Consider the following 27,759-nt stretch of genomic DNA (forward strand, 5'->3'; position numbering starts at 1 on the left):
CAATATCCCCACAGGTACATCTTTTTCACCCCATGTTACAAGAAACAGGGATTATCATTGGTGCAATGACACCACTATTGGACTCTGGAAGCACGGAAAAAGGTCGCCCAGACTGATAAGGAGAGGTGCACACTGCTATACTTCAACAACAGGGTGCGCGTACGTCGAAAATCACATGAAACAATATATCGCTATTGCTAATTGTGGCTGACAAGACAGAGGGTTGGAGGTATTTCGATATGGACATGGAAAGGATTGTCTGATATATCTACCTTGTCTCCAACCAAAGAACCATACTGTTGGGGAGAGTGTTGTAACATGGAACATCTTTCAGACTTTCGCCTGTAGACCTGTAGCAAAAGTTTTATATATTTTTATATTCAGTTTTTAAATGATGACATTAACTTTTTCTGAAATTACAGAAATTACTCCAGAAAATTAAGTTGTTTTTTTCATATGTGAAAACATGTTCCAAGGTACAACACGATCATGTACTTAAGAACAAATATTCTATTGAAATTTAAAAGCATTGCAACAGAGACAATCTTATCAGTACAGTATTTAGTCGTCTGTCTGTTACATTATTGCGCTAATTCACTCCAATAATCCGTAAGTGAAATGAATTTAAGTAGAAGTATTATTAAAAACCAGTTACAAGCTAAATATATTCTGAAATAGAAGTTATTGTATATTAACACAAATATCCATTTTCAAGACAGGTAAAATTGTTAAGACATTACCGAAATTCAGTTAATCTGAAAATATTGTATGTTCCATGGTAAAAGATCCTCCTTTGTTTCAAAGTGCACACGACCAACGAAATGTGGTTTAACAGTCCACGTGTTATATAACTAGTCTTAAAAATACGTAGAATTTCACTCGCCGTAAAATTCTGTAACTGAAGAATTGACCATCTCTTCCAAATAGCTTTAATGTTTCGTACAGCTTTTCAAAGTGTAAAACTTTAAATATTTGCAAATGATGCACCTTACACTTCCTCACATCCAGCAACATGAAAAACTGTAGAAATTTGTCCAAACTGCTTACGGCGGTCTCTAGTCGCATTCCTTCATATTATACTAAAATCAGTAACGAGTCTGAAGTACCGACCAAAAAACTTACATGCTCTTAGGTACAGTACCCTCTAGGTACAGCACTCGCCCCTAACATACAGTCCAATGACGTGCGTCTGTCTGTAAAGCTACAGGATATTGAAGCTGCCCTGAATCTTCAAACGGGCCATTTACCATCCACTGTCCTCACATTGTGTCAGAATTATTTGAGGAACATTCTACTAGAATGAGATTTTCACTCTGCAGCGGAGTGTGCGCTGATGTGAAACTTCCTGGCCGATTAAAACTGTGTGCCGGACCGAGACTCCAACTCGGGATCTTTGCCTTTCGCGGGCAACTGCTCTACCAGCTGAGCTACCCAAGCACGACTCACGCCCCGTCCTCACAGCTTTATTTCTGCCAGTATCTCGTCTCCTACCTTCCAGACTTGCAGAACAGTTTCGCAGGAGAGTTTCTGTGAAGTTTGGACGGTAGGAGACGAGGAACTGGTAGAAGTACAGCAGCGAGGACGGGGCGTAAGTTGTGCTTGGGTAGCTTAGCTGGTAGAGCACTTGCCCGCGAAAGGAAAGATCCCGAGTTCGAGTCTCGGTCCGGCACACAGTTTTAATCTGCCAGGAAGTTTAACATTCTACTAATATGAGAGTACTTGTGCACCTCTCAGAATAACTAGACCTCAGATCAATTGAGAACTTCTGGCATGATCAACCTTACCTTATATGGAAGTTGTGGTAGGGTTCAAGGGCCTGCAGACTCAAAAGCAACATAAACACGACCAGTATCTTTTAGTTGTGCACAGTATTAGAGAGATTATTCCTCTCCAACGCTTAATGTATCTCGTGCAGCTGTCGTCATTCATAGTACAAAAGGTACTGCTGTACGCAACCACCTATTTGTTTCTGGTTCACCTGCTCTTAAACTCTATCTCTAGTTCATTAGCTTCTCCGATTTCAGGAGTGCTTCTTTGCATGTGTATAGAGAAAGGGAAGTATAAATTGTAATACAGTCATGAACGGTGCTGACAAATGTTACACAACCTGTAGAAGTTGATTTAACTGAAGTAATATCGCACACATCGATAGAACAATTCAAGTAATAAAAATGTTAGTGCTCTAAAATAGTTTCCTTTTCCTCGACATGACAAACGATATAAGACACACAAGAATTCACACAGAATCCAAAAGTGGCACAGAAGAAGATACAGCAATTAACTTCGATGAACTCGGATGCAGACGAAAGGGAAATTACGAAAAGCTTTTGTGTTTAACGTGTGTTAGGGAGGAAGCCTAAAGTCTCTCAAGTGATAAAGAAGAAACAGGCATATGAAACAAAATGCTAAAAAAAGGAGAAAAATATGGGGGACCTACACCAAAACTAAAGAATGAAGAAGAAAACTACTTAGAAGATGGTTTGGACCAGCACAAAGAGCTAACACTAAAACAATTAGAAAGCTGGTCCGATAATTCTTAACCTCAAATTTTGTTACCTAGGCGATAGTGTGGAATGTATCAAATGTCTTACAAATCTCATAGAACATGGGCACCACTGTTTATAGCATTGTCGCACTTATAGATATAAAGGTGCAGCTGTGATGATGCTACTGATGTTGACTTATTCACTACATGGGCACCAACCTTTCGGATCAATACTGAAATCTAGGAACAAGTTCTTGAGCTCTCTTTCACCGATATCTGTGGGTAGCACCAGTTCGCGCTACACCTATGACAGGCAATCCGGGAGGTGCCAACTCCGAAATGTTTATCACCTGGCATGATCAACCTTGGATAGAGGTTGAGGTAGGGTGCAAGGGCTTGCAGACTCAAAAACGACTTGAACACATTCTCTACTAGTGCTCGACAGAATCAATCTTCCGCGACTGCTAGACTTCACAAAAACCCACCGACATGCTCCAAAGCGTATGGTGAACCTCGTTCTGCATTAGAATTGAATCCACTGTGTCATCGGAAGACGCTGTAAACGTGAATCAATGCTTAGCAAATATTATTTAATTTTACTGTTTAAATTCAGTGTTCTTTTAAATGTTAGACATGAATTACTTCCGTGTCATCAGCACTGGACTCCTTTTTATTTTACGATTTCTATTCAGTTTCTTGTCTCTACTGTAATTTTCATTTGTGCATCTGATGTAAATGAAAAATCATCTTAGTTAATTTAAACTCCTGCTTACATTGTAACCCTTGGAAAAGTAAGCCATTGGAATGAAACGAACTGTTTGGATTTCGGGATACATTCAAATCCATGCTGAAAACTGATGTTATATTCCTATCCGTTGCTCTCTTCCACCTCCTAAGAAGCCACTGGTCTATAATTTGAAGTTGATATGCAACAGAGCCACAGATTCTGTTCTCTCTGACAGAGAAAAATGTCCTTTTCCTGCCGGCCGGGGTGGCCGAGCGGTTCTAGGCACTACAGTCTCGAACCGCGCTGCCGCTACAGTCGCAGGTTGGAATCCTGCCTCGGGCATGGATGTGTGTGATGTCCTTAAGTTAATTAGGTTTAAGTAGTTCTAAGATCTAGGGGACTGATGACCTCAGAAGTTAAGTCCCATAGTGCTCAGAGCCATTTTTTGTGCTTTTCCTTCTACGACGGCATCGAGTGTTTTCCGCAGTCCTCTCGCTGCTGTCCTGCGCGTCTATAGAACTTTTTATACAGGGGGGGGGGGGGGGGGAATAAATAAAAGCGGTCCCGACCATTTGTGGCAGCATTAACGGAGGAGGAAAAGACCTACAGCTACTTCCAACAGGATAGAGCAACTACCCATACATTCGGCCGAACCTTCGAGCACGTTTGCACGATCTTCACGCCTGATGAGGTTGTCAGCAGAGGTCAGTGTGGTCACGGCCCTAACTGGTCACCCAGGTCATCTGACCTGTCGGTGTGCGATTACTTTGTATGAGGAGCCCTCAAGTCTAAGGTGTATCGCAACAAGCCTCATAGTCTGCAAGATCTGCAGCAGAGCATTTCTGATGAGACTGAAGGAATTCCAGCAGTCCAGCTTCGATCCGCCTTCAGTAGCTTGCTGAACAGGGCCCAAAACTGCTAAAGGATGAATGGTGGTCACTTTAAACATTTGCTACAATCGGGTTAGTACTGTATTTCGTTTTCTCTGCTGTGGCTCTTTGTATTCTGGAACTCCGTTCTCCGGGCTATTTTATTTGAACTGTACTGAACTTCGCTTACTGCCGTGACGGAGCTGTGGTCGCTATGGCGAAAGGAGAATGATGTGAGGTAGCGACCATTGCTTACCGAACTGCGACGCAATCTTTCACGCCAGCTGACCGATTTTTACGGCAAAAAGATAAAAGTAAAGCTTTCCCCGGGCTCTAAGTTGGTGTGGACGCACCAAGGTTTAACTAACTATTATACTACAGGAAATGGTATGCAAGTATGCAATGGCCTACCTATGAACTGACTTACCTAGCATTTAAGGTGGACTAAGAATCAAAGTGTATTCCTACGTTTTTTCTATTAATAAATCATTGCCAGAGGCGAAAGAAGCGAAAATTGACAAAAGAATTGTAAGACCGACTTGGAATTGAATCCAAAACCTTTACATTTTCAGTATACCATGTGACTTGCGTCATGCTTGGTGGTTGATAAAAATAAATTCTGATCTGCCATTAAATCTTGTCACAAATCCAACATGGGGATTTCATCAACGTCATGCTGCAACGCAACAGCGTTACATTTCCGTGGTGTGTTGTCGATAAATCAGATAACTTATAACTAATTTATGATTATTTCAATATGAACATGGGGAGAAAAATATCACAAGATGATTATAAAAGTATGCTGCAATTAGCAATTCAGCACTTAATTTCACTCACAGTTCATAAAATTCTACGGGCTATTATGCGGTGGTCGAATGGATTTCACATTTAAGCCCAACTTGTCGTGCCCATCTGCGAAGGACATTTTCAACGGAGACCGTAGCTTCTTTGAGTGTCCGATTCACACCCTAGCTGGCTACTGACTGCAGCCGAATTCTGTTTCCGCAAGCTTCCGCGCAGTGACACGACGTCACATGTTTTAAATACCGGTGCCCGAGCACAATGTTATTGGCCGTTGTCAACTGCCGTCATCCGCTGTTGCTATCACCCCATGGTGGGAGGATACACATCTTCTTCAGCGCCAGAATCCAGATGTCATTCAGTTAAAACCTTCCCCCTTCTTTCTGAAATTCCTGGTGTGTTTTACAATCTTTATGGACTTTCTGTATAGCGTTTCATGGTGTCCGCTTGTGGTTGCCAGTACTTGAACTCTATAAAAATGATGTGGTGGTCTTCTGGCTGCAAAACATGTTCCGCAACAGCTGATCTATCAATCTCCACGCTTCTTCAATTGTCATTGTGCTCTTCTAGTCTTTTTTTTTACCGTTCTTATTGTAGTACGTGATGACTGGGTGTTGTGTGATGTCCTTAGGTTAGTTAGGTTTAAGTAGTTCTAAGATCTAGGGGACTGAGGACCATAGATGTTAAGTCCCATAGTGCTCAGAGCCATTTTTATTGTAGTATCCACGTACATCTCCCCACAACTACATGGAATCCTGTAAATACCTGCTTTTTCCAGCGTTTGGCGTACATCCTTAGCCAGTTTTAGGTGATTTTGTAGCTTCGGGGTGGGTCTGTGGATTACCGCGCTGTTTCGTGTTTTTTCCCCCTGTGCGGTCAGCAACGTCCTTAATGAAAGGCAGGAAAACTTTCGATTTCACAGGCATTTGGTATCGCTATGATTTCTGGGCGGTAGTCTTAATGCTCCTTTGACCTCAGCTGACAAATCACCATTATTGAGCAATGCATCGTTTTTATGATGCCTCGCTTTTGTATTAGGTGGTGGTTCGTATCCCGTTGTAGGTAACGGTCTGTTTGCGTGGATTGTCGGTGAACCGTGTGGCCTAAACTACCATCTTCTTTCTTGAGAGGTTTTGAAACACTCCCACGAATTTCAATAGGAAGGAGGAGGGCATGGAATTGAATGACATCTGGATTCTGGTGCTGAACAAAATGTGTACCAGTTTTCCACAATGAAAGCCATACAGAGCAGTTATCTCTTATGATATCTTGCAGTAACCAATTTTTATAGTCAAACAACTGTAGCGAAAAGAGAGCAGAGCACCTACAAGATAGTTCAGTTTTGTGGATTGCATACGAATCAGGTGGAACGCTATTCAGGTCGTTCGGATACTTTTGAGCGTGACAGTACATACTGAAAAGTGAAAATATTTCTTCATAGCACGATATTTCTTTCGTAAACAACTTACTCATGACACTCAATGTAGCAACTCACAATCGACAAGCTTATGCGCTGTTTTCACCCAACACTGGGATGGCAATCACGGAAATTAAATATACTGCAGCTCTAAATGACCAGTCACAGCATTATCCACTTATGTTCTTGAGCTGTTGTAAACCATCAGTACATTGTAAAAGAAATGGGGTGATGAATTAACATCTTAAAATGCAGTTTCAGAAGGGTCGTGTGTTATCTATGGAATCAGCAAGAAATCACCAATGTTGTGCTGCTGCCCTAAATATCTCTTACATATAAAAAAATGGACATTTAGGTTAGGGTCAACTAGTTTGTTGCTAGGTGTTGCGATTGACTTTGCTTCGATAATCGATTACGAAATTATATCACAAGCAATTAGCCAATCAGTCATTGAATTGCTTGTTATTAACAAATGTTATGATTTTCATTATTACAGAAAGCTCTCTGAAGACGAAATATTTCGCAGTGATACCTTTATTACAACTTGTGTAGTTTGTATTTGTAAACTTTTTTGCACTGTATTAATGGTACTTGCAGAGAAGAAATATGAAAGTGTTATGTTGTTCAAGTGATATGTGCGCTGTGGGTAATAATACTTATTACCTCTTTTATGTACTTCAAAACGGTTTTCCTAGACCTCCGTAGAATACCACGTATATTTATTGATACTGGAATTTACGTTAAAATCTATTTATCTAGTGGCTCTTACGCTATATCTATATGTACCTGGTGAAACGTATGGCAAAATAAAATACTCCGCAAACTTTCACACACGAGATTAAAGCTGGAATTGACTTTGCTATAGGTGATACAATTAATTGTTAGAAAATAATTTCACACGATGGTGTCATACACGCAAACCTAAAATTAGTTATTAATTTTTGACTGGAACAGATGAGGTCTGTGATATAGAAAATAACTGATAATTTGAACAACATGCTAGTTCTTCGGAAATATGGAGATCTGATATCTTAGTACATGGTCTTGGTTTGACAGATAACATAATGATGTGAAATTATATAATGAGTTATCAGATTAATTAGTTTACGGATCTCTCCCTCAGGAAAATTATTTCACTACTAATCGCAGTCGCTGTTCAACGAAACCCTCGGCGCTCTCCACAGTTCAACTCTGAGATGCAACAGAAAAATGGGAAAGATAGGTTGATCATGCTAACAACATGCTTCTGCAGATAATATAGTCAAAGATTCGCAATTTTCTTGTCTAATGTAAACTTAAAGCTGCAGTTATACCTAAAGAGGTGGAAGTAAAATCTTGAACAACGTACTTTCATAAAAGAAGAAAAAAATCACGTTGCAGGGCGACTCGTGATAACACTTGTTTAGAAGCAACACGCTTACCTGGCAGAAACTTGAGGTATCCCCAAGAGAAAAGTGCAGTAATTGTGTGGTGATACACGTGCAGGAAAGTCACTTGGCTTTGTTTCTTCCGCAATACAAAGAACACCTGTAAAAGAGAAACATGTGCTGTAACTACCACCTGAGAAAAGTATTGGGAAGGCATTTTCTTCTGGAAGGGACTCATTCCCAATTACGTTTACTACGAACTTTCGTGTTAGTCATTTGTTATTTACATTTCCAGTGCTTCAACTCACATTCATTGACCATTTTATTGTTTGATTTTTTGTTAAAATGGATTCCGACTACCCTTTTAATACTTAGAGATTTAGTTTCACGTGAAATTCACTGACAGAATGAGGGATACATAATTGCGTGTCCTTGTCCTTATTTGGCATCCTAACAGGACATCACTAATGCATTGCAAACAAGGAGTGATTCACCCAAACAGCGTCATACATTTCGTTAGTTGTTCCTCATCTGACCGTAATTACAGATGGTTATTAAAATATTGTAAAAGCTATTTTACGTAACAAACTGGCTTTGAAAGGTGGAAACGTCGATTACTTAAGTACATTGATCGTCGCTGTTACTGAAACGAAGGAAGTTACTTGCTTTACGATATGTCGGGTAGACGTCTGCAAATAGGGTGTTTTACTCGCTCAAACTTCCTCGAGCCCACCACGCTCGAGGCGGGCACGCTGTGGTTAAACGACCCTTGTAGAAACACATGTAATGTCATGCTAAAACTACTTACGGAATTCCATGAACCGGTTTTATATCAAAATCTACGAATATTCTTGAGCCGCCGAGATATCTCTCACGTAGAAATATTGCAAATAAAATTGGAGCAATAACAGCGCGCAAAAGTAGGTAACGTACTCATTTCGTAAATGGAATATGAAGAACTCTTACTACTGAACAGAGTATACTGTGCCCCTTCGCAGGTACTTTAGAATGATTTTCAGCCGCGCGGGATTAACCGAGCGGTCTAGGAGCTGCAGTCATACACTGTGCGGCTGGTCCCGGCGGAGGTTGGAGTCCTCTCTCGGGCATGGGTGCGTGTATTTGTCCTTAGGATAATTTAGGTTAAGTAGTGTGTAAGCTTAGGGACTGCTGATCTTAGCAGTTAAGTGCCATAAGATTTCACACACGTTTGAACATTTTTTGAATGATCTGCAGAACATGCAACGGTACCTAATGGTTACTGCTGTGTAGTTGCTCTTCTAAACAGCATCACATACTGATTTAATTTTATCGTTTTCAGAAAACCGATGGGCCATTTGTTTAATTGTTAAAAACCATTCACCAGCCAAGATCGCATAAAATATTTTTTTAGTTTAAGATAACCGGTTTCAGCAGACTATGCTGTCATCATCAGATTTTAAAATCTTTTGTTGTATCTGTGAGCGACATGTATGTGGACATAGCCTGCTGCACAAAGTGTTTTATGTTTTTAAATATTTCAGCGATGAGAAATCTTTTATAATGTGCTATTTTTACCCACTTGACGTCTCATGCGTGTGGTTAGCGTTAAATTATCATGCTTTACAACAAAAGATTTTAAGACATTTAGATGACAGCGTAGTCTTTTGAAACCGGTTGTCTTAAATAAAAAAAAAATATTTTATGCGATCTTGACTGGTGAATGGCTTTTAAGCACCACATACGAGCGAACCACTTTCATTTTTACCTGTGGTTACTCGTACTTTAGGTACCTAGGTTATGCACGGCTCTGTTTAAAACGAATAGCTCGATGTAGTCATAGGGTCGAGCCGAGCACGTCTGCTTTCATGCCCAGTAGGTAAAACGCTGCAAATAATAACATGTAGTTATGATCTTGCAGTCAAATAGTCTAGGCAATGGCTAGAATTTGTAAGTGAGTAAAATACAGAATACAGAATAAAAGCTAAATGAATAACTGAATAGAAAGGATTTGTTCTAACGTCTGTAATTGATGTAGACGATAGAAAATTTTGTTGAATGATGTTTATCTAAGAAAGGAAATCTCAGATAAACGGGAACTAGACCTATGATAATCAGTTAAAATACAGACAGAAAATACCCTCGTGAAATGCAGTAAAGTTACGATGAGAGCGTTAGGAGAATGGTAGCAAAATCCTCAGAATAAATAGTCATCCTCAGAATAAATAGTCATCGAAGACATGCGAAAATTAAGTCTATTTCGTAATCACAATATACGCAAAATTCACCAGCTCAAGACAGTCCAGAGTTCAATATGGTGATACAAAAAAGAACACACACGACGCGAAGAACAGTTACTCATACTCTGTCTGTCCTCAGTTCCGTATTACAAGAGGAAAAAGTTAGACGGCCGGTGTGGCCGAGTGGTTCTAGGCGCTTCAGTCTGGAACCGCGCACCCGCTACGGTCGCAGGTTCGAATCCTGCTTCGGGCATGGATATGTGTGATGTGCTTATGTTAGTTAGGTTTAAGTACTAAGTTCTAGGCGACTGATGACCTCAGAAGTTAAGTCGCATAGTGCTCAGAGCCATCTGAACCATTTTGTTAAGTCCCATAGTGCTCAGAGCCATTTTGAAAGAGTTAGAGTCCTAATCTATAGCACATTCAGAGCTCTCGCGAGTGAGAGTCCCTTCATAGGTTGCAGTATTGTAGCGGCCATTAACCGCTTAGGATCAACCACCTACAGGACTGAATGACGCACGCTAGCTTAGACAGGTGTGCCTTCTCTAGCACTCGACACAAAGTGTCCATAATCGCTCCCTTGAGCTCTTCACCCGAAAAGTCCCAGTCTCCACTTGACTCCTGTAGTGTTCCGCTACTGTCAGATTTCCCATTGGCTGATGGCTATAAAAGTAAACTAAACTCCGCCCGAACAGGCCATGAAGGACCTACAGTACCGACGGGCCGCCGTGTCATCCTCAGCCCACAGGCATCACTGGATGAGGATATCGAGGGGTATGTGGTCAGCACACCGCTGTTCCAGCCATACGAGGGGGGACCCAAAAGAAACCGGATTGTTGTCATAAAAAAATTATTGATGAACCTTTTTACAAAATTACTTCAGTCACCTTCAAAATACTCTCCATTACATGCGATATTTTGCAGTGCCCTTTGCGAAGCTGTTTTTACCGCCTCCACATCGTCATAACGCTCCCCTTTTAGCGTTTTTTTCATTCGCCGAAATAGGAAAAAGTCGCACGGGGCTAGGTCCGGCGAATACGGAGCGTGGGGAACGACAGACCACCTCTGAGATGCCAAATAGTGGGTCACTCGTAAGGCCGTGTGTGCTGGAGCGTTCTCGTGATGCAGAAACCAGTCACCTGATGGCCAAAGTTCCGGGCGTTTCCTCATCACATCCTCCCGCAGACGCCTTAAAACATCCAAGTAAAAGTGCTGGTTAACGGTCTGGCCAGGGGGTACGAATTCCCGATGCATAATTCCACGAACATCCAAAAAGACAATGATCATCGTCTTCACATTTGACCTCACTTGCCTTGTTTTTTTAGTCTGGGAGAGTTGGGAGTCCTCCACTGGCTTGACGCTTGCTTGGTTTGTGGGTCATATCCGTAACATCAACTCTTATCCCCTGTAATGACTTTGTTCAAGAAGTTTGGATCACATGCAGTCTCTATTTTCAAGTCCTGACACACATTCATGCGGATGCTATTTTGCTCCTGTGTGAGAAGGCGCGGAACAAATTTAGCAGCAACACGTTTCATGTGCAAATCCTCACTCAAAATCCGCTGGCACGAGCTCCAACTGATTCCTGTCTCTGCTGAAATTTGGTCGATCGTTTGGCGACGATCCTCTCTGATCTTTTGGCGGACCTTTTCAATGTTCTCCTCATTTCGCGATGTTGAAGGGCGTCCAGAACGAGCTTGGTCTTCAACACAAATCTCTCCACGTTTAAAGCGCCCAAACCACTCGAAAACCTGTGTGCGGCTCATAGCGTCCTCGTGGAAAGCTTCCTGAAGCATTTGGTGTGTCTCCGTTGCAGTTTTTTTTAAAGCAGGAAACAAAATTTCACACACATTCTTTATTCTTTTAAAGTTGCCATAACGACTTCGCAGAGGTAACCCGCCAACAGTCAGAGAAACACAATACTACACTTGCACGTTCAGCTCTACACTAACGCTGTCTGCACAGCTGTTTCATGAAGGTCTCTACTAACACCATCTAGCGTGAGAACCCTGCTTTACGTCTACGAGTGGCAGCGCCATCGGAGTCCGGTTTCTTTTGGGTCCCCCCTCGTATGTCGGTTTACGAGACCGGAGCCGCTACTTCTCAATCAAGCAGCTCCTCAGTTTGCCTCAAAAGAACTGAGTGCACCTAGCTTGCCAGCAGCGCTCCGCAGACCAGATGGACACCCATCCAAGTATTATCCTGGCCCAACAGCCCTTAACTTCAACAATTTGACAGGAACCGGTGCTACCACTGCGGCAACGCCGCTGGTCTGGCTAACAGCTATCCCCACAAAAGTGGCCGGCCGGGGTGGCCGAGCGGTTCTAGGCGCTTCCGTCTGGAACTGTCCTGCCTCGGGCATGGATGTGTGTGATGTCCTTAGGTTAGTTAGGTTTAAGTAGTTCTAAGTTCTAGGGGACTGATGACCTAAGATGTTAAGTCCCATAGCGCTCAGAGCCATTTGAACCATTTTGAACCCACAAAAATGCATCGTCGTTATGTGCTAGAGATATCATTTGAGTCAGTTTCTGACCACTTCCCGGACTTAAATAGTATATTACAACAATATTTAAATAAATGAATGAATAAACATTTGGCTCCACTCACATAATTTACAGTAAATATAAGTAATGGTTGGTTCATAAATAAATAAGCCAGCATTCTTACGCAAATGTGCTCACAATAAATGACAACAGAATGTCCTTTAACACTTAACAAAGGAATTCGCCAAACAGCCATGCAAATTGAAAAGTTCTTTTAACTTACTTTCGCTACTAGTTACGTAAATTAATTATGCCACCTTCAAGCCTAATTGCACCTCTCAAAAATAATCGATATTGGCATACTGGAGCCATACGTTTCTGGATGGCTTGAATTCTCAAGTGCTTCGTTCGAAGACTTAACTGCAACTCAAGTCAAGTCTTCGAAGAAAGCACTTGAGAATTCAAGACATCCAGAAATATATGGCCCCGGTATGCCACCAGGGATTCCATGCGACGGAGGGTGGATGCATTATCCTCGCTAACGGAGAACATTTTGAACATTTCCTGTAACAAAATGTTTGAAGTCACGCTGGTACGTTCTGTTGCTTTGTGTTTCCATTCCTTGATTAATGTGATTTGAAGAGAAGTAATAAAATGAGCTCTCACATGGAAAGTAAGCGTTTCCGGACACATGTCCACATAACATATTTTCTTTCTTTGTGTGTGAGGAATGTTTCCTGAAAGTTTGGCCGTACCTTTTTGTAACACCCTGTATAAGAACTTATCAATTTGCACGGCTGTTTACGGAATTTCATTTTTAAATATTTGACCAGCCACTGTCCCACGTCCACAATGGATCAACAGAGGCGTTTAAGGTTGTTTGAATAATTATTTATGCCTTCTTGACCGAAGTGCCTTCTATTTCTCTTTTCAACTGTGGTGTCCGCTAACACAAGCGACGAAACAAATTAGCACAGTTTCTTAAATGCACTTTCAATCAACATTTAAATAAAGTCTCTGGCAAAATATTTAACTCTTCATTAAATACACTGAAGCGCCCTAGAAAATGGTATAGGCATGCATACCCAAAAACAGAGAAATGTAAACAGGCAGAATAATGCACAAGTGTCTGGCGCAGTTGTCAGATCGGTCACTGCTGCTACAATGCCAGGTTAACAAATTTAAGCGAGTTTGAACGTAGTGTTACAGTCGGCGCACGAGCGATGGGACACAGCATTTCCGAGGTAGCGATGAAGTGAAGACTTTTCCGTACGACCATATCACAAGTGTATCGCGACTATCAGGAATCCGGTAAAACATCAAAACTTTGACGTCGCTGCGGCCGGAAAAAGACCCTCCAAGAACGGGACTGAAGAGAATTGCTCAACGCGACAGAATTGCAACCCTTCCGCAAATTGCTGCAGATTTCAATAATGGGTCATCAACAAGTGTCAGCGTGCGAACCATTCAACGAAACATCATCGATATGGGCTTTTGGAGCCAAAGGCCCACTCGTGTACCCTTGATGACTGCACGCCACAAAGCTTTACGCCTCGCCTGGGCCCCTCAACACCAACATTGGACTGTTGATGACTGGGAACATGTTGTCTGGTCGGACGAGTCTCAGTTCAAATTGTATCGAGTGGATGGACGTGTACGGGTATGGAGACAATCTCGTGAATCCATGGACCCTGCATGTCAGCAGGGGATTGTTGAAGCTGGTGGAGGCTCTGTAATGGTGTTAGGCCTTTGCAGTTGGAGTGATATGGCACCACAGATACGTCTAGATACGACTCTGACAGGTGACACGTACGTAAGCATACTGTTTGATCACCTGCATCCATTCATGACCATTGTGCATTCCGACGGACTTTGGAAATTCCAGCAGGACAATGTGACACCCGATACGTCCAGAATTACTACAGAGTGGCTCCAGGAACACTCTTCTGCATTTAAACACTTCCTCTGGCCAGAAAACTTGCCAGACATGAACATTATTGAGCATATCTGGGATGCCTCACAACGTGCTGTTCAGAAGAGATCTCAGCCCCTTGTACTCTTACGGATTTATGGACAGCCCTGCAGGATTCATGGTGTCAGTTCCCTCCAGCACTACTTTAGTCATCAGCCGAGTCTATGATACGTCGTGTTGCGGCACTTCTGCGTGCTCGTCGGGGCCCTACACCATATTAGTCAGGTGTACCAGTTTCTTTGGCTCTTCAGCGTAAAACACAAGTATGACAATATGAGCTATTGATGCTGTATTCAGTCACTGTGTAACTATGGCGGATACGATGTTCTAAAAAACATTTGCATAATTAAACAGATATAAAAGGTGTCGTAAATCAGTAAATAAAACAGACACAGATATGTAACTTTCAGGGATCTACATCTACATGGATACTCTGCAGATCACAGTTACGTGACTGGCAGATGGTTCATCAAACAACCTTCACAATTCTCTATTATTCCAATCTCGTATAGCGTGTGGAAAGAATGAACACCTATATCTTTCAGTAGAAACTCTGATTTCCCTTATTTTATCGTGGTGATCGTTCCTCCCTTTGTAGGTGTCAACGAAGTATTTTCGCATTCGGAGGAGAAAGTTGGTGATTGGAATTTCGTGAGAAGATTCCGTCGCAACGAAAAACGCCTTTATTTTAATGATGTCCAGTCCAGATCCAGTATCATTTCTGTGACACTCTCGCCCATATACAAAACGTGCTGCCTTCTTTGAACTTTTTCGATGCACTCCGTCAGTCCTATCTGGTAAGGATCCCACACCACGCAGCAGTATTCTAAAAGAGGACGGACAAGCGTGATGTAGGCAGTCTCCTTAGTAGGTCTGTTTCATTTTCTAAGTTTCCTGCCAATAAAACGCAGTCTTTGGTTAGCCTTCCCGACAATATTTTCTATGTGTTCCTTCCAACTTAAGTTATTCGTAACGTAGTTTCTTTCATTGGAGCGAATGTAGTGGCGTGGGAAATGGGGACATAAATGAGGCTCACCAGTGGTATTGTAGGATCTACAGTAGAGATAGGAAAATACTGGAACAGGAAGGGAAAATTGCATCTCTTCAAGCTGACCTAGACAAGGCAATGGAGGATCTGGACAGGTTAAAGAGGGAGAAGGGTGAACAGAGGTGGAAGTGGCAACAAGTAATAGGGGGAACAGGCAAAGGAGAGCATCAGACAGCTTTGTCATAAATCTTGAAAATAGATTTGACCTGTTGCCTCAGTCAGAATCGGATGAGCCTCGTGTAGCTGAAGCTGTAGAAAGGGCACAACAAGCTTTCAAGGACTTGAAAAAGCTAGGGAAATTTGTAAAGAGAAAGAAAGTTCTGTTGTAGGTAGTTCCCATGGTAGAGGTGTTGGCCAACTACTGCAGGAAAATTTAGGTCCAGAGTACCAGGTCACAAACTTTTTCAAGTGCAGATCTGGGTCAGGTAACAGAGGATGTAGGTTCTTTATGCAAGGATTTTGTAGGAATCAGCATGGATTTCGAAAAAGACGATCGTGTGAAAAACCCAGCTCGCGCTATTCGTCCACGCGACTCAGAGGACCATAGACACGGGTTCACAGGTAGACGCCGGGTTTCTTGACTTCCGCAAGGCGTTCGATACAGTTCCCCACAGTCGTTTAATGAACAAAGTAAGAGCATATGGACTATCAGACCAATTGTGTGATTGGATTGAAGAGTTCTTAGATAACAGAACGCAGCATGTCATTGTCAATGGAGAGAAGTCTTCCGAAGTAAGAGTGATTTCAGGTGTGCCGCAGGGGAGTGTCATAGGACCGTTGCTATTCACAATATACGTAAATGACCTTGTGGATGACATCGGAAGTTCACTGAGGTTTTTTGAAGATGATGCTACGGTGTATCGAGAGGTTGTAACAATGGAAAATTGTACTGAAGTGCAGGAGGATCTGCAGCGAATTGACGCATGGTGCAGGGAATGGCAATTGAATCTCAATGTAGACAAGTGTAATGTGCTGCGAATACATAGAAAGATAGATCCCTTATCATTTAGCTACAAAATAGCAGCTCAGCAACTGGAAGCAGTTAATTCCATAAATTATCTGGGAGTACGCATTAGGAGTGATTTAAAATGGAATGATCATATAAAGTTGATCGTTGGTAAAGCAGATGCCAGACTGAGATTCATTGGAAGAATCCTAAGGAAATGCAATCCGAAAACAAAGGAAGTAGGTTACAGTACGCTTGTTCGCCCACTGCTAAAAATACTGCTCAGTAGGTGGGATCCGTACCAGATAGCGTTGATATAAGAGATAGAGAAGATCCAACGGAGAGCAGCACGCTTCGTTACAGGATCATCTAGTAATCGCGAAAGCGTTACGGAGATGATAGATAAACTCCAGTGGAAGACTCTGCAGGAGAGACGCTCAATAGCTCGGTACGGGCTTTTGTTAAAGTTTCGAGAACATACCTTCACTGAAGAGTCAAGCAGTATATTGCTCCCTCCTACGTATATGTCGCGAAGAGACCATGAGGATAAAATCAGAGAGATTTGAGCCCACACAGAAGCATACCGACAATCCTTCTTTCCACGAACAATACGAGACTGGAATAGAAGGGAGAACCGATAGAGGTACTCAAGGTACCCTCCGCCACACACCGTCAGTTGGCTTGCGGAGTATGGATGTAGATGTAGATGTAGATTTCACAAAGGAGGATGCCGTGGTTATAGTGGGTGGTCCGGGAAATAGCATTGACAGAGACTCTGAATATTCCATGGAGAGTGACCTGGTGAAGATAGCATCAGCAACGAAGCATACGAGTGTGGGATTTGTGTCTGTGTTGAGACGTCATGACCGGCCTCATTTGAACTCTTCCGTAGGGAGAGTGAACATGGAGTTGGAGTGGCTACTTAGGACGGATATAGGGTCTCGTATTGGTTTGATTCCTGTGGATGCTATCGATAGGTGGAACTACACTAGGCATGGCCTTCACCTCAACAGGAAAGGGAAGGGAAAACAGTCTGGGTTGATTGCAGAAAACTTAAGGGGGGACACTGGCACAAGTGGTAAAATACCAGTGGTCACAGGTGTCAGAGGGATGCCTTTTTTAGGATAGGGAAGGGGGAAAGAAAACGAGTTTTAAGAGAGATTGGCAGACACACTCAGTTTGAGAAAACAGATGAACAGAAGTCAGATTTTAGCATACAGCTTCCATTTAAACAATGTTTAACAGTAAGTAATCAGAAGCGGCCAGTTCATCTTCGCCAAAGCAGTTATAATCCCATTAGTATGCAGAATCAGTTATCTTTATTACAGCAGAACATGCCGGGACTAAGAAATAAAGTTGATGAACTACTCATTTGTATCGATGAACTGAATTCATTTAACCAAATTGACATAATCTGCCTCTCTGAACATCAAGTGACCACTGGTATACATCTGTTAGACATTTCAGGATTTAAGCTAGCTTCCTACTTCTGCAGAGTAGATATGGATGGAGGAGGAGTTGCCACATTTATTAAAAACTGCCATAAATTCAAGAACATTGACATTAATAAATTCTCTTTAGAGCAGCATCTAGAAGCATGTGCAACAGAAGTAGAGTTCCATAACAGATCCTATATAATAGTAACTATTTGCCGAGCACCTGCAGGAAATTATAATCTATTCATAAATCATCTAGAAGCACTTTTGGGTTATTTAACAGGAAGAAACAAAGAAATTTTGATTGCTGGTGACTTTAATACAGATTTTCTAATGCAACAGTAAACATTTACTGCAGTTTATGTTGTCTTTCAATGTAACTCACACTGTAAACTTTCCAACTAGGATCACTAAATCCTCAAGTACAGCCATTGATAACATTTTTACAGACAAATCAAAGGAACAAAATCATATCATAAAACCTGTTATAAATGGACTATCAGATCAAGACATGCAGCTCCTTGTTTTAGATGTAAATTCTAAGCAGATTATCAAGACTGCTAAATCTGAGTACATGGGAGTAGTCAATCAACCAAAAATTGAGTGTTTTAGAAAACTGCTCACAGATATGAACTGGAAAGATGTTTATAGTGCTCACGACATGAATGAAAAATATAACACATTCATGAACAATGTCAGTACCATGTTTGAAAACTGTTTTTCTCTAAAAGTTACTCAAATTAAACAGAAGTCTATAATAAAGTCATGGATTACACAAGGAATAAAGATTTCCTGTAAGACAAAAAGGAAAATGTATCTGTCGACCAAGAATAGCTCCAATGCTGATGATTTAGCTAAATACAAGGAATACTGTAAAATACTAAAAAAAGTAATTCAGACCTCTAAACAAATGCACTACGAGAAGAAAATAGCAATGTCAGGGAACAAAACAAACACAAAATATGGGATATAGTGAAAGAGGAGACATGTAGAACCAGAAAGGAACAGGAGCAAATAGCACTAAGGGTAGATGACACATTAGTAACCGATGGGCATAGTGTGGCAAATCTATTTAACAAGTACTTTATATCCGTTACTGATAGAGTGGGATTGCCAGAATCAGTAAATAATGCCCTTGAATATCTGAAACTAGCCTTTACAAATAGCTCCAGGTACATGAATATGTCACTCACTTCACCAAAAGAAATAGCTTCCATAATAAAATCTTTAGAAACAAAGAATTCTAGTGGTTATGACGAAATATCAACAAAGTTAATTAAGGCATGTTCTTGTGAGTTTAGTTCAATTCTAAGTTACTTGTGTAACCAGTCAATTATAACTGGGACATTTCCTGACTGGCTAAAATATGCAGATGTTAAGCCTCTATTCAAGAAAGGGGATAAAGAGATACCATCAAACTACAGACCGATTTCAATTTTGCCAGAATTCTCAAAAATTTTAGAAAAAGTAATGTAAAGGCAGCTTCTCAACCATCTGACTACAAATAACATATTATCAAGAACACAGTTTGGATTTCTGAAGGGTTCTGATATCGAGAAGGCTATTTACACCTACAGTGAAAATTTACTTAATTCATTAAATAACAAGTTACAAGCAGCAGGTATTTTCTGTGATTTGTCGAAGGCATTCGATTGTGTGAACCACAACATCATTTTAAATAAATTAGAATTCAATGGGATCACGGGCAGTGCTGCAAAATGGTTCAAGTCATACGTCACTAACAGGAAACAAAGGGTGTCAGTGCAAGGGACTAGTGAATTAAGTCATCAGTCATCATCAGAATGGGAAGAAATTACATGTGGTGTCCCAAGGAACCATCTTAGGGCCATTTTTTTTTTCTTGTGTACATTAATGATCTCTCATCAGTTACACTGCCAGAAGCTGAGTTCGTTTAGTTTGCAGATGACACAAGTATTGCAATAAATAGTATGTCGAGTGTAGTTCTAGAAAGATCTGCTAATGATATTTTCATGGATATTAATAAATGGTTTAAAGCCAACTCACTGACATTAAACTTCGAAAAGATTCACTATATGCAATTCAGAACCTGTAAGAGGTTTCCACCCAGCATATGCATAATGTATGAAGAAGAGCAGATAGAAGAGGTTGACAGTCTTAAATTCCTGGGATTACAACTTGACAATAAATTCAGTTGGGAGGAGCACACCACAGAACTGTAGAAACGCCTTAACAAATCTGTATTTGCAATTCGAGTGTTAGCAGACATAGGCGACATAAAAATGAAAAAGCTTGCATACTTTGCCTACTTTCATTCCATAATGTCATATGGTATAATATTTTGGGGTAACTCTTCAAGTCAAACAAAAGTTTTCAGAGTCCAAAAGCGTGTAATACGTATTATTTGTGGAGTAAATTCACGGACTTCCTGTAGAAACCTCTTCAAAGAACTGGGTATACTAACTACTGCCTCTCAGTATATTTACTCCTTAATGAAATTTGTCCTAAATAATATATCTCTTTTTCCAACAAACAGCTCAGTTCATACATACAATACCAGGAACAAAAATGATCTGCACAAGGACTTAAAAGCACTTACTTTAGTACAAAAAGGGTTCCACTACTCAGGAACACTCATCTTCAATAATTTGCCAGCAAACATAAAAAATTTAGTTACAAATAAAGATCAATTTAAAAGGAGCCTGAAAGACTTACTAGTTGCCAACTCCTTCTACTCCATTGACGAATTTTTTAATAGAAACAAATGATGTATATATTCATACTATTAGTAATGTTATTTCAGCTTTAAAAAAAAATTTGACATGTTCCACATCCACGAGGATCTCCTCAGCACGAAAAAATGGTTCAAATGGCTCTGAGCACTATGGGACTCAACATCTTAGGTCATAAGTCCCCTAGAACTTAGAACTACTTAAACCTAACTAACCTAAGGACATCACACACACCAATGCCCGAGGCAGGATTCGAACCTGCGACCGTAGCAGCCTCGCGGTTCCGGACTGCAGCGCCAGAACCGCACGGCCACCGCGGCCGGCTCCTCAGCACGGATCTATGGAACAAAAAAATAATCTAATCTAATCTAAGTTGAATTTACGGCCTTTAGATTAGACTGATTTATCGTGTAACCGAAGTTTAACGAGTTCCTTTTAGCACTCATGTGGATGACCTCACACTATTCGTTGTTTAGGGTCAACTGCCACTTGTCGCACCATTCAGATATCTTTTCTAAATCGTTTTGCAGTTTGTTTTGATCTTCTGATGACTTTATTAGTGTCATCTGCAAACAACCGAAGACGGTTGCTCAGATTGTCTCCCAAATCGTTTATATAGATAAGGAACAGCAAAGGGCCTAAAACACTACCTCGGGGAACGCCAGAAATCACTTCTGGTTTACTCGATGGCTTTCCGTCAATAACTACGAACTGTGACCTCTCTGACAGGAAATCAAAATCCAGTCATATACCGTAACTGACACGATATTCCATAAGCACGCAATTTCACTACGAGCCGCTTGTGTGATACTGTGTCAAAAGCCTTCCGGAAATCCAGAAATACGGAATCGATCTCAAATCCCTTGCCAATAGCACTCAACACTTCACGTGAATAAAGAGCTAGTTGTGTTTCACAGGAACGATGTTTTCTAAACCCATGTTGACTGTGTGTCAATAGACCGTTTTCTTCGAGGTAATTCATAATGTTCGAACACAATATACAGTACTGACCATCAAAATTGCTACACCACGAAGATGACGTGCTACAGACGCGAAATTTAACCGACAGGAAGAAGATGCTGTGATATGCAAATGATTAGCTTTTCAGAGCATTTACACAAGGTTGGCGCCGGTGGCGACACCTACAACGTGCTGACATGAGGAAAGTTTCCAACCGATTTCTCATAGACAAACAGCAGTTGACAGGCGTTGCCTGGTGAAACGTTGTTGTGATGCCTCGTGTAAGGAGGAGAAATGCGTATCATCATGTTTCCGAATTTGGTAAAGGTCGGATTGTAGCCTACCGCGATTGCGGTTTATCGCATCGCGACATTGCTGCTCGCGTTGGTCGAGATACAATGATTGTTAGCAGAATATGGATTCGGTGGGTTCAGGAGAGTAGTACGGAACGCTGTGCTGCATCCCAACGGCCTCGTATCACTAGCAGTCGAGATGACAGGCATTTTATCCGCATGGCTGTAACGGATCGTGCAGCCACGTCTCGATCCCTGAGTCAACAGATGGGGACGTTTGCAAAACAACGACCATCTGCACGAACAGTTCGACGACGTTTGCAGCAGCTTGCACTATCAGCTCGGAGACCATGGTTGCGGTTACCCTTGACGCTGCATCACAGACAGGATCGCCTTCGATAGTGTACTCAACGACGAACCTGGCTGCACGAATAGCAAAACGTCGTTCTTTCGGATGAATCCAGGTTCTGTTTACAGCATCATGATGGTCGCATCCGTGTTTGGCGACATCGCGGTGAACGCACATTGGAAGCGTGTATTTGTCATCGCCAAACTGGCGTATCACCCGGCATGATGGTATGGGGTGCCATTGGTTACACGTCCCGGTCACCTCTTGTTCGTATTGACGGCACTTTGAACAGTGGACGTTACATTTCAGATGTGTTACGACCCGTGGCTCTACCCTTCATTTAATCCCTGCGAAACCCTACATTTCAGCAGGATAAGGCACGACCGCATGTTGCTGGTCCTGTACGGGCCTTTCTGGATACAGAAAATGTACGACTGCTGCTCTGGCCAGCGCATTCTCCAGATCTCTCACCAATTGAAAACGTCTGGTCAATGGTGGCCGAGCAATTGGCTCGTCACAATACGCCAGTCACTACTCTTGATGAACTGTGGTATCAAATTGAAGCTGTATGGGCAGCTGTATCTGTACACGCCATCCAAGCTCTGTATGACTCAATGCCCAGGCGTATCAAGGTCGTTATTACGGCCAGAGGTGGTTGTTCAGGGTACTGATTTCTCAGGATCTATGCACCCAAATTGCGTGAAAATATAATCACATTTCAGTTCTAGTATAATATATTTGTCCAATGAATACCCGTTTATCATCTGCATTTCTCCTTGGTGTAGCAATTTTAATGGCCAGTAGAAGAAAAAAAGACGAGTTAACTGCAATTTTCCATTGCAAATGGAGATATTCACTTTTCTGACGAATATTCAAACTACAATACCATAACTTGCGTCAGTAGTATGTTTGAGTTAAGAGTGTTTCGAAACTGTAGGTGTAGACAAACGTGTGTCACCATCGATGCAAGCTTGCAGGGAAAGATGAAGGACCATTGACGTTTTGCTTGCCAAACTTATCAGCCTAAATTTCTCTCCATGTGCCGTGCGAAGATTTCGCTCATACCTGACGTTTTGCCAGCAGTGCGTCATTTCCGGCACCATAAAATCACAATGGAGACAGGCAGTATCAGGCATCCCCCAAAGTTCGGTATTATGTCCTATAATATTTGGTGCGTAAATGATGTGTCGTCCGTTTTGTCCTACTGCAAATAGCACATGTAAGCTGACGAGAACTAGTTTTATCCAAGTGTAAAATCAGTCACCCTGAAGACAGCTGTTCAGACCTGTGTAAACTATAAAAATGGGTGCAGGATATCAGGTTAAATCATAACCCATGCAAAACGCAAGCAGTGCTGGTTGGACATTCTAGGCTCATTAGCCAAAAATATCCAGAATCCCTACCATCTTTAACCCTAAATGCCGCAACTATCAACTTCTCTCCTCCAGAAAAGAGTCTCGAAGCAATAATATATGAAAATCTAAATTGGACTGAGCACGTAACTGCAGTGTGCAAGAAGGCAGCAGCATCTTCCCTTGCCCTATAAAAACTGTTTCCTCTTGATCTGGAAAAGAAACTTGTAAAAACACTTACACTTCTAGTTATTGATTACAGCGATGTTATCCTCCAAGACCTTTCGAAGGTATGCTCACGGCGCATGTTAACTGGTTACGAATGCCGCTGTTCGTTATATCTGTGATGTTAGACTGTTTGATGACATTTAACCATTACATGCGCAGCTATCCTGGCTGCATGCATACAAGCCCAGAGATTTCCATCCCCTCTGTCTTCTCTACTGTGTTTATCACTTAACAAAAAATGGTTCAAACGGCTCTAAGAACTATGGGACTTACCATCTGAGGTCATCAGTCCCCTAGACGTAGAACCTCTTAAACCTAACTAACATAAAGACATCACACACATCCATGCCCGAGGCAAGATTTGAACCTGCTTCCGTAACAGCAGCGCGGTTCCGGACTGAAGCGTCTAGAACCGCTCGGCCACAGCGGGCGGCTATCACTTAACATTGTTCCTCATGTCTCTCCTCCCAGTCAACGTTCTTGTCTGATCAACATAGAAGAAACACCCCTTCCCATCAGAGCAACATCCCTTCTGTTCCACACCATCCTTCACGCCATCTTCTCGAAGTCCTTCTCAGTAGCAGTAACATGTCTCTGGAACAACCCCACGCATTGTATCAAAGATCTTAATAACATATCCAGCTTCAGAAGACAGGTAATGACTTATCTACTAAAGCAAAAATAAAGATTACCATTGTCTCTGTATGCACTCGTTACCTTTCCAACCTGATCTCCCTCGTTTCCCAGTATTCTTAGCTGACGGAGTCTCCTTAAATTTTCCGCTTCCCAGAACTCGCTGCATCAAGAAACATCTATTTTGAACACCCATAAATTCTTGTATCTATCACTAGGATTATTGTTATTAATGTCGTAGTTATTGCCATTATTATTATTATTATTTTTATTACTATCACTATTAATGGCAGCAGCTGCAGTAGTACAGATACTGCCAATATTAAGTTTACTATTTCATAGTCAGTATAATTTACTCACACAGTCGCTTCAGACACTCAAATCATATTAATACTAGGTGATATATTAAAACTGTTATTTCTTGGGTAACTATGATGTAGTAGCTACTCAATGTGTGAAACCCTGGTCCGATGTAAGAGAGAGCCTGATGGCCTAATCAGACGAGGTTAAACAAATCAACAAATAAAAAATGAAGCTGAGATTTAACATTTAGGTCATGATTCGCTGAGTAGGAGCTGGGACTGGACAAGAATGTGGTACGAAATTGGCCGTGTGCTTTCCAAACGGCTCCCCGAAGATTTAGGAAGGCGAGGAAAACTTAAATCCGGATGGTGGAACAGCGTTTAGAATCAGCATCCTCCCGTATACGAGTCCAGTATGTTCACCACTGCGCCACTTCGCTCGGTACGTGCTTGTGTAGGCGGACGGAATAGATTACCGGGAGAAGACTTTCGTACGATGACGTTACGATGGAAGCGATGACCCTAGTGACCGTAGATGTGCCACGGTCTACGTCAGGAATATAGGTTGCAGGAAACGAGCACTGTCTGCTCATACATTACGTAGGTCGGAGTTCAAGTACGCCTGAGTGCTTCACGGTGGCAAGGACGACTAAGAAAAGCTGTCAGGTCTTATAACAGGCCACATACGATAAGTTTCAATAACTAAACCTCGTTTTTATATGAGAGCCTTGATGACCGTCTAGTCTGTTAGATATACGCGATGTTGTTATTAAAACAGGCCCAGAAAATGTGAAGATTGAGGCAGACGTAAAGGGGCACGTACTGTTGTATTAACAACTTGTGCGTATGTCGGCAGATGGAGAAGGTACGTCTACTTCTTTATTAGAAATTGAAGTATCAGGTAGTTTGTCTTCAAATTAATAGTTGATTTTTAGAAAATTTAATGATCTAGATATTTCGTAAATCTCATAATGGAATAGGGAGTACAACCGAAACTATTGTTATCGGATTGGACTAGCGTATCGAAGTTCAAAAACTGCCCCGCCATTGACGCATAGGTTTCCCGTGGTTTTCTGCGGCATGTGAGGTAAACTCAGGGAGGGTTTTTTCAAAAGGACTCGGTAGATTTCCTTCCCAGTCATAATCTTCCAAGTTTTATTAAGGGGGGTAGGACGTCAAACGGGCCGTCTTGGAGCAGGAGTGACACCACAGGACTTTGTAATTCCCACTGTCTATACTTTTACGAATAAACTCATAAAACTTTGTCAGCATGACCAGGAAGGATTCAGGATTCATACTCATAGCAGTAGAAGTACAAAAACATAACAAAATTAATTTTGTTTTACATGTGAAAGTTCATAATTTTTTCACTTATTATTAGTTACGTTTGTTGCTGTAGGTACACGTTTGTTCATAAGTAAGAGAGATTCTTCGATGAATTTTGCACAGCATACAAACCATACTTACAGGTGTATGACACTCTAGTAATTATTTAATTTATTAAAAAATGAACGTACTGTTACATTTTAAACTTCACGTTTAGAAAAAACTCAAATTTTATAGTTAATTATCTAAATTATTACCACAGTTTTCAATAGATTTGGAAAATTCTAGTTTCATACACCTGTAATTATGGTTTGTATGCTGTGCAAAATTCATCGAAGAATCTTCCTTACTTATGAAGAAAAGTGTACCTATAGCAACAAATGCAGCCAATGGTAAGTGAAAAAAGGTCAAATTTCAAATGTAAAAAAAAAATATTTTCTTATATTTTTGAACTTCCACTGCTATGAGTGTAAATCCTGAATCCTTTCTGGCCGTTTTGACAAAGTTTTATGAATTTATTCGTAAAAGTATAGATAGTGGAAATTAAAATGTCCTCTGGTGCCTCTCCTGCTCCAAGTCGTCCCGTTTGACGTCCTACCCCCCTTAACGAGTTGGTTGGTGCCAGAACGAGATTTTCACTCTGCAGCGGAGTGTGCGTTGATACGAAACTTCCTAGCAGACTTGGTTGGTGGTTGGTTGATATGGGAGAGGGGACCAAACAGCGAGGTCATCGGTCCCATGGGATTAGGGAAGGATGGGGAAGAAAGTTGGCCGTGCCATTTCAAAGGAACAATCCCAAAATTTGCCTGAAGCGATTTAGGGAAATCACGGAAAACCTAAATCAGGATGGCCGGAAGCGGGTTTGAACCGTCGTCTTCCCGAATGCGAGTCCAGTGTGCTAACCACTGCGCCACCTCGCTAGGTCTCAACGAGCAGAAATTTATCGAAAACTAGCGACCCGCCCTGGCATCACACTGGTAGGTAGCATGCAGTACATACGGCCGGACGACTTGTTTATAATATGTGGCGACATAAATAAACCATCCTTGTGAATCAGTCTATTAGTGAAAACCGTATCAGAATCTCAACATAGGATCCTAAGATCAGCCTTCACACCAAGAAAGAGAACACGGCAGAGGACAGCCAGCATTATCTGACCACACACATTTCAAGTTATAAAGCTTCATCAACAGTACTATTGGAATTTTAAGAGGCTCGAAGAGAGGTGAACTGTAAGTGCCTCATATGCCTCTAAAAAGTTATATTCTGCTCCGAATTTCCACTTTCGTTAGAATAATCGTTTGAAATTTGAATTTTCGTCATATTATTTAAGAAGTTACTTACAATAAGGTGAACCAGTACACCCAAGATAAAAAAAAAACGACGAACCACGAAGAAATTATCCGAATTGGACGGAAACAGATAGACGTGATGCAAATGTACAGACAAGCAAAAGATTACAGTTTCATAAAAACTGAATGATTTATTAAAGAGAAAGAACTTCTCCAACTCAGTTAGTACATAACGCGTTGATCCATCTCGGGGCCTTGTGCAAGCAGTTTTTCGGCTTAGCATTGAGTGACAGAGTTGTTGGATGTCCCCCTGAAGAATATCGTGCCAAATTCTGTCCAATTGTCGCGTTAGATCATCAAAATCCCGAGATGGTTGCAGGGCCCTCTCCATAATACTCCAAATACCAAGGTAGGATTTCAGAAGAACGAAGATAAACAGCAGAAACTGTCGCCATGTGCAGGCCGGCATTATGTTGCTTTAATTTAAGCCCAGGATGGCTTGTGATGAAAGGCAACAAAACGAGCGTAGGATATCGTAGACGTACC

The 27,759-nt window shown here is 41.5% G+C and overlaps 1 protein-coding gene across 1 annotated transcript in view; it reads right to left on the reverse strand.

Annotated features, from left to right (window-relative positions):
- The window catches only part of LOC126183784 (elongation of very long chain fatty acids protein 7), a 120,953-nt gene that overhangs the window by 8,197 nt on the left and 84,997 nt on the right, over positions 1-27,759 (reverse strand). Inside the window, exon 6 of the mRNA XM_049926020.1 lies at positions 7,721-7,826. Within this exon, the coding sequence (XP_049781977.1) occupies positions 7,721-7,826 (106 nt within the window). The remainder of the gene's footprint in view (positions 1-7,720; positions 7,827-27,759) is intronic.

This window comes from Schistocerca cancellata, chromosome 4 (genome assembly GCF_023864275.1).
Source record: "Schistocerca cancellata isolate TAMUIC-IGC-003103 chromosome 4, iqSchCanc2.1, whole genome shotgun sequence".
Lineage (NCBI taxonomy): Eukaryota > Metazoa > Arthropoda > Insecta > Orthoptera > Acrididae > Schistocerca > Schistocerca cancellata.